Here is a 14,184-nt window from a genome sequence, read left to right on the forward strand (position 1 = left end):
TGTGTAAGAATTTCACTTGGCAGTTACCTATAGTCATTCATCATCAATAACTCAGATGCTGTTCTAAATTATTTGTAGATGTCATTCAACAGCATTTCTCTATCAATAATACAACTTTGAGAACACTGAACAAACCTTTTTTAGAAAAGGCTCTGATAGACTGGATTAAGAAAATGTGGCACATATACACCATGGAATACTATGCAGCCATAAAAAAAATATGACATGGATGCAGCTGGAAACCATCATTCTCAGCAAACTATTGCAAGAACAGAAAACCAAACACCGCATGTTCTCACTCATAGGTGGGAACTGGACAATGAGATCACTTGGACACGGGAAGGGGAACATCACACACCGGGGTCTATTGTCGCGGGGGGGAGGGATGGCATTGGGGGTTATACCTCATGTAAATGACGAGTTGATGGGTGCAGCACACCAACATGGCACAAGTATACATATGTAACAAACCTGCGCGTTGTGCACTTGTACCCTCGAACTTAAAGTATAATAAAAAAAAAAAAGAAGAAAAGGCTCTGATAATACACCATGCCACACCTTTCAGAGGGGTAGGCTGGAAGAAGGGAAGCAGAGAGTGTAAACTTTAATAGCTTTTGTGTTGTTTGAATTGTCACATCAAGCATCCATTGATTTTGTAATAAAACAAAATCCAATAACATATTCTACATCATTAGAAAACTTAAAAATATATATTTAAAAAGCATCATCACATATTATTTTCTACCTAGTTAAATGGCAGGTAAATCTGCAACACAGAAAAACAAAAATCAAGTGATGCCCGAAGAATATGTTTAAACACATGAAGATTTGAAGAAAAAAAAAAAAAAAACAGTGGGAAAACTTAGTACAAGTAAATGTTGTTTCTAAGCTGTAGGGCTTTGTGTTTAGGTGTTCTACTTTTTCCCTTAAATTTCCTCATGAAGGGAGAATAACCCATTTATTTGGGCCTCACACATTTAAGTCCATTTTTTCTGCATCTTATTTTGTATTGAAAAATCTCACTCATAAGCAAATCCTGATGTTCTTTAAACTTGTGCTTAAGTTGTCACCCTCTTAATGAACACAAAGTTGTTTTGTCTGCATTCTGTAGATACTACCCCCTTGCCATATCCATTAACGTGGCTGCAAAGCAGAACTAAAAGCTCCAGAGTTGTTCAAACTCCTGAGATAAGAAGGGCTGTAGATGCCTCTTAACAGCTCCTCATGTTTGCTCCTCCTGTGATTTACACACAATTTATGATACCCATTAGAGTAGATAGACTTTACTTAATCAAGACCACAGTCAAGTCCTAGTCATTCAACACATTTGCCCTTTCTCTCCCTGGAGAGCAGGTCCCTTGTTTCATTAAAAGCACTGCAAATACATATTCAAAATGCAAAGATGAAAGAAGTCAGCAGTAGCAATTAATTTTATGGGTTGCTGCTACAAGAGCATAAATCTCTTTTAAGGCCACCATTTTTTAGCTCATTATACCTGTTCAGCCTCTGAATGGAGACGGCGCATAGGTATTAAATGTTCACCAACACCTTTCACGCTATTGTGTACAAGCTTAGTGAGTAGCCCTACTGTCTTAAAAGAGAGCCGGAACACAATGCAACATTAAGTAGAGGGTAGCAATAGACAGATTTTTGAATCTGCAACACAAGATTGTCCAGAAGTCTAGTTTTCTAAAATTGTTTGACCATTTGTTAACTTAAGGTATTCTTTTGACTGCTTTTGTTATTTGATTAGTCTAATGTTGTTCATGAAATCACTCAGTAAACAATAAAGTGATGTACAAAGGTAAGGTGTTAATAATTCAAATATCTTTTAAATTCTAACATTTCTAACAAATGAACTGATCACAGAGAGAAAAGAGGAGGCTGTTCAGTGCTAGGGAAATACAGAATAACTCCTAAAGAAGCCCTTCCTGCCCCAAATCAAAAACATCAGATATGGGTAAATAGAAGGGGCTTTCCTAAGTTCTGGCAAATACATTCTCATGGGAATGTGACCTCATCGAGTACATACACTTTCACTATGACTCTTACATTTCCACTGACCTCTGGCAGGGCAGTAATTCAGGGTCTGTTGTGCTATGATAGAACCGTTTGAGCTAATTTATTTCTGCCTCTCTGACATTGTAATGGCTCCATTCATTACAACTCTCTGCTGTGCGTTGCCAATGGAAACAGCTCATGCAAGTTTTATCATCCTAAGAAAATAATGGACATCAACTGTGAAGATGGTATTCATGGAAACATGCAGTTCCATGGAATTCCAAGCCAAGTAGCCTGTGTTGTGAAAGGCGTTCTTCTTGCCCACAAGCCTGCTTACCTCCGGTTTCATTGCCCTGCCAGGATCTGCACCCTGAATTTCCAGCCTCAGCTTTTAGTCTTTCCCTGCTTGTCTATATCAGATCTCCTTACTGATACTTAATATTTAAAGTAACAAATGTAAAGTACTTACACCCACTTTTGGAAATGCTTTTAATAAAGGGCTCAAAGTAGATCCCCCTTTTCCATGGCCTCCGGGGAGTGGCTACATCCTTAGCTGTATGCTGGAAGCCCACACCGGGCACAGATATTTTTCATAGCTGTAACCAAGTCACAGCTTTCAGCAAAGGGCAGATTTCACTAAGCTTTTCATTTCCCTTCTTTATTTTTAGGTATCTTTTCTATTGTTGAAGGATACCACTTGGCAGCAAAGGTCACATGAGTCAAGGACAACTTGCCACATAGTTGAGTCCAGGCAAAAGTTTTTTCTCACCAGAAAGGAAATGTAACAGGGGTATGGAAATTATTATAAAACCATGCAGAAATACTCACAGTTTTGGTTTGGCAAGCAGAGGTGGTGGCTCCTTAGTGGGTGAAAGCAGGACAGCTGGTGTTGGAAGAGATTTATTACTGTTAGCTTTGCCGTTAATCAGTCCATTTACTCCATGGCTGGGATGGACTCCGTTCGTTTCCCTCTCAGCAGAATTGAATTGCATTTGAAGGGCTGCCCTGCTCAGGCCTAACTCAGGGTGGTTCACCTGCTGCATCTCAGATGGTTTCTTTGAAGCCAATTCCAAGGAACTTGTCTCCAAGATTGGAGGGGGAGGTGGAAAGTGCTGGAAGTGATCATTGTTGGATTCTCCCATTGACTCATAACTACAGTTTTCGGTGTTGGCTGAGGAAGGGGAAAGAGGAAAAACATAAGAAGATGCTACTAGTTCAACAAGTGATTTCACACTGTCAGAGTCTTCTGAGAATCATGTGTTGTGTGAAGTTGTTAAAGAAGAGGTGATTGTGCTGCTCTCATCTGATGCAGAAGCACTGCCAGCTGGAGGGCCTGGTTCTTTCAAGCTTGTTTTGAATGAGTGCTACCGTTTCATTTCCTGACTGAGCTCACGTGTGGGGAACCCAGCTACCGAATCCTAAAAATTTCAAACAAGAGCTAAAGATAGAACTTGGCAAAATAAATAAATAAATAAATAAAAAATGACAACACAAACAGTAGCAACTAATAATGCTTTGTCCTCTCACGTTTTGGTCCATGGGCCCGACTGAAAATCCTCGCTGTCATTACTCAAATTGGCTCAAGCTGAAAAGGTTTTATGTGGCTATTCATCTAAAGCTAGGGAAGTAAAGCTCAGAGTCCAAGTAAAATTTCATCATCTCATAAAAATATTTTTTTTCCATATTAGATGATTGCTCCAACTATAACTCAGTACGAAAGAGATTTTTATTTGTTGCCCTCAATAGGCTGAAAGCATCTTGAGATCACGTCTTTTTTAGATTCTGCACCTTGCCCAGAGCCCAGCAGAGCTCCTGGCGTGCACTCAAAAATGCTTATTGAGGTAAACAAAAAGTTCAAAAATAAAATATTTGTTGATTATGTTTGACCTATAGCAGATATACCGCAGAAACAAATAGAAAATATTACACACAAATTTTTGCCACTCAGACTCATAGAGCCCAGGGTTTTGGCCATATTGTTTAAGCACTGCACTCCTGCTGTGGCCATTTGATGGGACAGTGTTGAAGCCAACTCGAAATCAAAATGCTAGGGTCCTCCTTGCTCTGTAACTCCGATCCTGACACTTAGGTTTCTTTCAGCACTTACAGTAGTCTTTCATAGAAACCATTTCCCATTTAAGATGATTCTCCCATTTCTGTTCGTAATTAAGATGAAAAAGCATTTACAATTGCCACTCTAAGGTCCCTAAATAAGTTTTGGTTGTGTCTCTACTGCCACCTAGCACCAAGTTCTTGCTCTTCTGAAGGAATCCAAGTACAATTCAGTTGTTATCTCCAAGTGTGTATCATTCAACGAATGACCCATTTATTGATTCCCTACTATGCACATTATGTGCCAGGCTTGGTCAAAAACATATTTTAAAGATATCTTTAAGATGAATGGCAGAGATGAGGCAATTAAAGTAAGCTAACACTCATTAGTAACTGTAGAAAACAGTCAAATAAAAATAAAAGAAAAAGAAAAAAAACTTTTTCACATTCCCTTCCCTAGTGGTAAGTTTTTGAGTTTAGAAAATATTCACGTATTTTTGAAAACTGGCTTCAATAATACGTTGCTTTCTTTTTCATATTAGTTATATACTATCCTTGATATACACTATCAATGAAATTTGAGTTCAAAGGCCTTTACAGCTTCTCTGTGTTTATCTTGTATTACATTTTATACAAGAAGGCTTATCTTGTATTACCTTTTCCAAAGTTTCAGTAGTGGATTGGACAATGGCTTATTTGTACAAGTATCTCCAGATCTCATGTGTTGGCACTGCTGAGAAAGTGACTGCACCTCTGATGTAGAGGTGGCTTTCCAATGTGAATATGATTCTAGATTAGCAGGAGGATGTTAGGAAACCAGCTCCATCGTTTCCAAGACCAAGACTGCACGATGTTAAAGAAAGCTCCATGTGTGTTCAGTTGCTACACGATCATTATCTTTTTGTTTATCATCTCTACCTCACTCCCTCTCCTCCCCTCCCCTAAAGCCTTTGTTCCACCATGAAACTTAGATTGTTAGGGTGACTCCTGGAGTGGCCAGCATTCCTGAAGGCTGAGCTGAGCTCTCTTCCTGGGACAGTCCCTTTCTTTTTTCTTTCTTTTTTTTTTTTTTTAGACAGAGTCTTACTCTGTCACCCAGGCTGGAGTGCAGTGGGACGATCTCGGCTCACTGCCACCTCCACCTTCTGGGTTCAAGTGGTTCTCTGGCCTCAGCCTCCAGAGTAGCTGGGATTACAGGCACACACCACCATACCTGGCTAATTTTTGTATTTTTAGTAGAGACAGGGTTTCACCACGTTAGCCAGGCTGGTCTCGAACTCTTCACCTCAAATGATCCGCCTGCCTTGGCCTCCCAAAGTGCTGGGATTAGAGGCATGAGCCACCACACCTGGCTCGGACAGTCCCTTTCTGCTTGACCAACCACACTGGTGCTGGGGAACAGAACCTAGTCGTCGTTTTTACCCCTCACATACCTGAGGTGACAACCAGCTGGGCAGTGCTGGTTGCTGATCCATAATCATTTCTTGCTGAACATGTAAAGATCCCTGCATCTTCAGGGAAAGTCTCAGCGATAACCAGGGTGCAAATCTCCTCTGGAAGTGAAGAGAACAGAATCATTCATCAGAGTTTAACCATGAAGTCACTTTTTAAGAAGTGAGACCCTCTGCCTTTCCTCAACAAACAAATTAGGTAATGATTATTACGGATTCACTTTACAAAAGTGTTTGTGATAGAATCTCTCTACATTTAATTTAGCAATTCTGCCTAGCAGAAAAAGCTTTGGAGGTAGACCCACTCTGTGATGTTGGACAAGAGCCGTCTCGGCGTCCTAGTCTATAAAATGGGGATAATATATACCTAATGGGTTACCTGTGAAGATAAAATGAGATGTCTGCAAGTGTGTAACTCTGTACTTTGCATGTAGGAGTTAAGTTCATTGCATGTCAGAGTTCTTTCTGTACATATAGCTACCTCTTATATCTGTCTGCTCAGCTGCAAACTAATTAGTAGGGAAAATAAAGCTCTTCTGAAATGCTGACCATGGGGGAAAAAAGAACATGACCTGTATATGTTTGACCTGTAGACAACTATTCTGGAACATACTATTAAATGGCATGGCAGTGTTGCAGGGCATGAAAAGCCCAGACTCAAAACAGCTGCCTGGGCTTGAATGAGGGCCCTGCCACATCTTGCCTTTGTGACTTTGGTCGGTCTCCCTGAACTTCAATGTTCTTCTCTATAAAATGGAGACAATAATAGAAGCTACCTCACAAAGTTTGTATTAGTCATACACGACACACAAAATTAACTATCACAGGGTTATTGTGAGGGGGATGATGATGATGATGACGACAATAACAACAAGAACTGACAGCTATATAACCCTTACCATACACTAGGTATTGTTACCAGCACTTAACACAGATTAAATCTAATCATCATGTCAATCTTATGAGTTATGTAAGTTTATTATTAGCCCACTTTATAGGTAGAAAATGGAAGCACAATAAGGTTAATTCACTTGCCCAAGTCACACAGCTAATAAATACTAACATAGGGATTCAAACCGAGTTGGGCTCCAGACTCCAAACCCTAACCACCACCTACTTTTGTGATATGACATATTGTGCTTTAAGATATTGCCTGGCATATAGCAAATGCTTCATAGCCAGTGTTAGCTGTTACCATTGAAAGGAAGCTATATCTAGAGTATTAATTAGTTTTACTCGTTGAATAATTGCTTATATTGTACCAGTAAAATAAAGACAATTATATGGGCGAATGTTAAGAAAAGTGATCGATTTTGGATTCCCACAAAGTTATTCCCTCGGTTAGTCACATATTTTTGGGGTAGCATGAGGCCGTGTATTGTAGATTTTTTTAGTAATAATGGCTGCAATTACTCCTTCCTTTGTAGACGTGCCTCTTTGTAATGTGCCTCTGCAACTCCTTCCATCAAGTGGCAGAGTCTATTTCCCCATCCCTTGAACCTGGGCTGGCCCTGTGAGTTGCTTTAGCCTAGAATGTGGTGAAAGTGATGTTGTTGGCCAATTCTGAGCCTTGAGAGGCCTGGCCTGCTTCTGCTCCATCTCTTGGAACCCTGATGGACCCTTAGGTGAACAAGGCTGTGGTAGCTTGTAGGAGGAAGAGACCATATGGAGCAGACATAAGCCCTTCCAAGAGAGACCATCCTAGACTAACTGACTCATTCCTAGTCATCCTGGCAGCTGACCACGGCCGCACTGAGAGAGCCCAGCTGCAGTCAGCCCAGCCTGGCACAGACCACAAAAACTGCCTAGCTGAGGCCAAGCCAAATAGTTCACCCACAGAATTATGGTTGCTGCTTTAAGCAACTAAATTTTGGGATGCTCTGTGTTGCAGCAGCTAACTCATAGAATTTGATAAGTTAAATCTCGTTCACTAACATTCTTCTAAGAGCAAACGTTTCAGATCAAACGTTTCAGACCAAATGTTTCAGACCAAATTAGCAAATCTGTTTCAAAACATTTTATGTTTTAAACCCTGAAATAAAAAAAGTACTAACTGTAGGTAAAAGTGCTATGTTTAAAAAAAAAAATTGTCTATTGGAGAGAGCTTTAAATATTTTAATATTTTACCTAGAAATCAAAATAAGTGCAAAAGAAAATACACAATAAAGTATAAAGTGTAAATGTTTCTCTTGATAATTGAATTCCCTTTATATACCTAATATCCCTTAATAATCTCACTCTTCAAAGGCAAATGCAGTTCGTTGTATTTGATTCTAGAAAAAAGTTCATGTTATCTATCATTTCAAAATTTGTCCAGGTATTATCAAACTATATAGTTTTTAATGTTATGTTATTGGGTCAAACATGCATTTTTTTTGTATTACCAGGTAATATGGCCTATAGGCATCATTGAGTTTCACTCCATTTCTTACTCCATTCTTAGGTTTTATCAACCCCCTGGCCGCACCCACCAAAGCCTTTACTTATCCCCATTTCTGATGATGCTGATGGTAGTCTGGTTAGCAGACTGCTTGAGATTTTACTTATCCCCATTTCTGATGATGCTGATGGTAGTCTGGTTAACAGACTGCTTGAGATTTTGTTAAAAGCTAAAATGCAAGGATTCTTCTGTGTCAAAATGTTTTGTTCCTTAGGAAAGATCTGAGGACTACGGTGACTATAAGCTTTTGAGAGGTTAGCATTGTAGCGTAGCTCAAGGTCAACTCATTTCTAAGATATATTAATACAGGTTTAAAATTGCGAGAATTGTAAAAACATACACCTTATTCTTTCAGCATATTATTCAATTTGATGTTTAAATGGGGTATGAAAAACTTAGTTTATTCTTCATGTTCTATTATTAATTTTATGTTCTACATTGAACCTAAATAATTTCATTGAGGTAAAAGTAAAGGGCAATGACAGTAGGAGAAATATTGCAAAATTCCACTTAAGAGGTATCTAAACTTGTCATACTCTTAGAAGCAGAAAGTTGAATGCTGGTTGCCAAGCATTGGAGGCAAGGAGGAATGGCAGTTGCTGTTCAGTGGGCATAGAATTTCAGTCATGCAAGAGGAAAACGTTCTAGACATCTGCTGCACAACATTAAGCATATAGTTAACAATACTGTAGTGTATACTTAAAAATTTAAGAAGGTAGATTTCATGTTATATGCTTCTTTAACCGTAATAAAAAAAGTAAAGGGCAATGAAATCTATATTAAGTATTCATCCATTTAAATGCTAATTTAAGGCCGGGAGCGTGGCTCATGCTTGTAATCCCAGCACTTTGGGAGGCCGAGGCAGGCGGATCACTTGAGGTCAGGAGTTCAAGACTAACCTGGGCAACATGGTGAAACCCCATTTCTACTAAAAATATATATATAAAAAATTAGCCAGGCTTGGTGGCAGGTACCTGTAATCCCAGCTACTTGAGAGGCTGAGGCAGGAGAATTGCTTGAACCCAGGAGGCAGAGGTTGCAGTGAGCCAAGATCGGGCCACTGCACTCCAGCCTGGGCAACAAGAACGAAACTCTGTCTCAAAAGGAAAAAAAAACCAAAAACCAAAAAAGTGAATTTAAGTAAAACACTGTGATAGGTATCATAAATGCAAAGACATTAAAATCAGGAAGAAGTTGCTCAAACATTCTACATCTTTCTTGAAGAACAATAAGAACAAATGGTTCCTAATTGCAGCAAGAGGGAAGAAGGTACGTTACATGAATGGAAAGACTTGTTAAGGAAAGGTAGTGAGATGTCAAGAAAATTTTTTGAGATAAAGTCTGGAATCTTCATCCATGAACAGCTCCTAGAAGCTTTTACAGTCATCTATCTACTTGTTAAGCATTTTTAAGAGTACACTGTCTTAATATTTTATAGCTACAGATATAATTAATGGTTCCTGCTCTTGAGTTGTCTGTAATCTTATTAAGGGGTTGAGACACATCTTTTACATGAATTGGACTTGAATTAGAAAATCATCAGGTCTATTCTAACTCCAAAAGTTTACACCCTTAATGCCCACATGACAATGGGATAGTTTTTTAAGTCCTCCTCCTCTCTTTCCTTCAACATTGTGCAGTCTTAAAAAGGCAGTTAAGTCAGCTGCAAGCAAAAATGTTTGCCAGAAACTATTTGGCAAAATTGTTTTGAAATATAAGGTGGAAGTAGGAAATATAATATAGAATTAAAATTTTTAGGCGATTAAAAATTAAAAGTTTATTTCAGACTTCTGAAGAAATTAAAATTCTAGTTCATTATGCAGTGTTTTAAGAAATTGACCACATATTTGATCTACTGTAATGATCCTATAATCACAAAGGCAGGATCTTTTTGGTCTTTTTCTCCTATTTGTCTTGATAGCTTTGCAACCCCTCCTACGGAGTCTGTAAAAACAAAATCGAATGTAGTTTCCTGAATTGTCTCCTTTTTCTTTATTCTTAAGATTTCTCTCTACCATTTAAAAAATTTTATTTTTTTGAATAGGTAATACAAATACAATGTACAAATTTTTAAAGGTACAAACAGGTATATGGTTCTCTATCTTTTAAATAATTAAAAATTTTCATGAAGCTTCAATTTTAAAACAGAGACAATATATTTCAGCTTGTATCTATACACTAAAACTTGTTACAAAGAGACAACAGAAATACCCAGTTATATAAAGGGATAGATTATTTCAAGTTATATATATATTTTTCATATCTATATATGAAAAACATATAGATATGAAATATCTCAAAAGTTATAATTAAAAATAATACATTAAAAATATATACACATAACCTGAACTAATCTATCCCTTACATAACTGGATATTTCTGTTGTCCAGTTATAGCATAAATGCATAGGCATCATTATATGCATAGGCATCAATATATGAAAAACACCACAAAGTACAGCAATCTCAAGAGAGCTCAATGGCCTGTATTTCAATTACAAGAGACTTCGAGTTTTTTTTTTTTTTGAGAGGAGTTTCACTCTTGTTAAACAGGCAGGAGTGCAATGGCGCAATCTCGGCTCGTTGCAACCTCTGCCTCCCAGGTTCAAGCAATTCTCCTGCCTTAGCCTTCTGAGTAGCTGGGATTACAGGCAGGTGCCACCACACCCAGCTAATATTGTGTTTTTAGTAGAGACGGGGTTTCTCCATTTTGGTCATATGGTCTCAAACTCCCGACCTCAGGTGATCCCCCTGCCTCAGAGTCCCAAAGTGCTAGGATTACAGGCGTGAGCCAATGGCGCCTGGCCTGAGACTTTGAGTTCTTAATAACGTCGCTGTTTTGTTTCAAATAAAACAATTTTTTCCCCTTTTTTCCTGAAATGATGGTACCACTCAAGACTTCCTATGCTAGAAGTAGTGGAAAACACTGGGTAATTTTCACAAACACCTGGAATACTTTTTTGGGCACTGTCATGTGGATGCCGGGTTATAATGCAGCAGGTAGTATTATATACGGCAACACTGGATCTCATCTGACTCATGGTGATGGCCGCTGACTTTGATAGCTCATTTCATGTCTCACCACTGAGTAACACAAGTTATGTTTTTAAATTTTATGATCAAATTAGACCTTTAAAGGACAACGTGTTGTGCCCAGTATGATTGTGGACTTATACGGATAACATGTTACAGAATTTTTCTAGCGTTCCCAGTGTTGACCCAGGTGGAAAACAAAGCCAGTTGGGTTCAATATTACCGGAATATTTACTTTTGCTTTCTGTAGTGTTGATCAGAGCAAAATGAAAAATTATTGAAATCCTGAATCCAGGTTATATACTGTGCTTTATAATTTCAATACTGTATCTCTATAAATAATAAGCACATTAAGACAACATCCCATAAAATAGGCAGCTGTGGTGTCATAGGGAGGGAAGGTGTAAACTCAGGCAGGCTCACCTCTGCTCACCGTAGCATCTCCATCAGGCAAATGTCCCCTCTCACAAGATGCATTGTGGGAACTGGGAAAACACCGTAACTCAATGGTATAAAGTTATGAGGTATGATCCAGCAATCCCACTTCTGGCTATATTGCCAAAGAATTAAAATCTACATGTTGAAGAAATATCTACATTCCCATGTTTGTTGAAGCATCATTTACAATAGCCAAGGTATGAAAACAATGGAAGTATTTATCAGTGGATGAATGGATTAAAAAATGTGGCATATATGTACAATGCGATACTATTCAGCCTTAAAAAATCAGGAAATTGGCCAGGCGCGGTGGCTCAAGCCTGTAATCCCAGCACTTTGGGAGGCTGAGATGGGCGGAACCTGAGGTCAGGAGATCGAGACCATCCTGGCTAACACGGTGAAACCCCGTCTCTACTAAAAAATATAAAAAACTAGCTGGGTGTGGTGGCGGGTGCCTGTAGTCCCAGCTACTCGGGAGGCTGAGGCAGGAGAATGGCATAAACTCGGGAGGCGGAGCTTGCAGTGAGCTGAGATCCGGCCACTGCACTCCAGCCTGGGCAACAGAGCGAGACTCCGTCTCAAAAAAAAAAAAAAAAAAAAAAAAAAAAAATCAGGAAATTCTGTCATTTGAGACAACATAGATTAAGCTAGAGGACATTATGCTAAGTGAAATAAGCCAGGCACAGAGAGACAAATACTGCATGATTTTACTTATGTGTGGAATCTAAAAGAAATGTAAAGTAGAAAGATGGTTAATCAGAGAGGGGTGTGTGGTGGACAGGAGAAGGGGAGACATTGGTCAAAGGGTACAAAATGTCAATTAGTCAGGAGGAATAGGTTCATGATGACTATAGTTCATAATAATGTAATGTATATCTTTTTTCTTTTTTTCTTTTTTTGAGACATAGAGTCTCGCTCTGTCACCCAGGTTGTAGCACTACACTGGCGTGATCTTGGCTCACTGCAACCTCCACCTCCCGGTTTCAAGTAATTCTCCTGCCCCAGCCTCCCGAGTAGCTGGGATTATAGGTGAGTGCCACCACACCCAGGTAATTTTTTGTATCTTTAGTAGAGATGGGGTTTCACCATGTTGGCCAGGTTGGTCTCGAACTCCTGACCTCGTGATCTGCCCGCTACGGCCTCCCAAAGTGCTGGGATTACAGGCATGAGCCACCACACCCAGCCAATAATAATGTACTGTATATCTTAAGATAGCTAACAGAGAGTATTTTAAAGAGAAATGATAAGTATTTGAGGTAATGGATATGTTAATTAGCTTAATCATTCTACAAGTATACATATGTCAAAAGCTTGCATTTTATCCCATAAATACTTAGAATTATTTTCCCATAACATATAATAATGTATCTTCTATGTATTTATGTATTATGATATTTACCAATTCAAAATGTGACAAAAATAAATATAAAAACATGTCAAAACTATGAAGCAGAATGTATATTTAACTATTTTGATATTTTTAAATCAGTGATTTTTGTTTAAAACAATGAAGAAAAACTAAAGGATAGAAAAATGAATTGGCAACTCTGAAATAGGCAGGACTCTGCATTACTCTAATTTTATTTCTATCTTACATGTGGCCTTTGGTATACACTCAAGGATGTAGCTATAACATTATTAACATTTGTATTAGATATGCCTTAATTCCTCAATAAGATTGAGTTATTCTGGTTGGGATGGGGAGACACGGCTATTTATAAGATCGGGTGGAGATTCTTGTTAACTTTTTGAATCTTGAGTCTTTCATGGTGGTATTTTCCAAACTTGTTTGATGGGAAGAATCACCTGGAGCACTCACTGATTAAATATATTGATTACACAGAACCCTCCTCTCCCCTAGAGATTCTAATTTAGTGGATCTGGGTTGAGGCCAAGGGTTCTTTTTTTTTTAATGCCCTTTCCAGATTATTTTTATCTTCAGAAAAGTATAGAGAACTGTGTCCTAAAAAGATAGGTTTCAAACATTTTTGATTGAAATCCACAGAGAGATACATTTTATGTCTAACCCAGTCACATGTATAGGATAGGTACATATACATACATACACACACACACACACACAATGGACATAAAAGTTTCACAAAAGAACATTTAAAGTTATTACACAAGGTGCATGCTACTAGTTTTATTCTACTTTTATAACATGGCGGTTGCCATCCACCTTCATGGGCCGTGAGCAGCAGTTTAAAAATACTGCCCCACAGGACAGTTCCTGGCTCAATAATTATCAACGAGTCCTGAGTGATTGACATATTAAGAAAAGGGTTTCCAGATAAATGTTTGAGAGATGTGGATACATGCAGAGCATATAGCGATTATTTGATTAAAAAGTTCACTGAATAGAAGGAACACAATAAGATAACAGAGACAGCATGAAGTAATCCTGTGTTTTTCGACTGTACTATACACAGTTCTTGGCTTTCCATTTGAAGAGGAAGATAGAAAGTGTGGAAATAATTCAAGCTGGAGCTTCACGTCAGATGAATCATTTGGAAAGTGAGATGTCTCTGGAAAGGTACAAGGGATTGGGAATTTTTAAATTGAATGCATATGGTTACAGAATGAGTTAAAAGTGTGGTTAGCCATAGAAGGGGAAATACAAGACCAGTGCTGTAAGAGATTGATTAGGTGAAATCCCTCATTTCTTCAGGCTCAATATCAATGAATCCTGGGTGTTCAAAGGGATTCTCTCAGGGTCCTGGCTAATTAATGCTAGAGCCAAAATGCTGAAGGTCGGCATCCAGTCTCC

The 14,184-nt window shown here is 38.5% G+C and overlaps 1 protein-coding gene across 5 annotated transcripts in view; it reads right to left on the reverse strand.

Moving 5' to 3' along the window:
* PALLD (palladin, cytoskeletal associated protein) overlaps positions 1–14,184 on the reverse strand; it is a 432,781-nt gene that overhangs the window by 212,461 nt on the left and 206,136 nt on the right. For all 5 annotated transcript variants that reach the window (XM_050791713.1, XM_050791711.1, XM_050791710.1 and 2 more), the window contains 2 exons: positions 5,487–5,606; positions 2,830–3,172 (listed from right to left, as the gene is read on the reverse strand). In XM_050791713.1, coding sequence (XP_050647670.1) covers positions 2,830–3,172; positions 5,487–5,606 — 463 coding nt within the window. The remainder of the gene's footprint in view (positions 1–2,829; positions 3,173–5,486; positions 5,607–14,184) is intronic.

This window comes from Macaca thibetana, chromosome 5 (genome assembly GCF_024542745.1).
Source record: "Macaca thibetana thibetana isolate TM-01 chromosome 5, ASM2454274v1, whole genome shotgun sequence".
In the NCBI taxonomy this organism is placed as follows: domain Eukaryota; kingdom Metazoa; phylum Chordata; class Mammalia; order Primates; family Cercopithecidae; genus Macaca; species Macaca thibetana.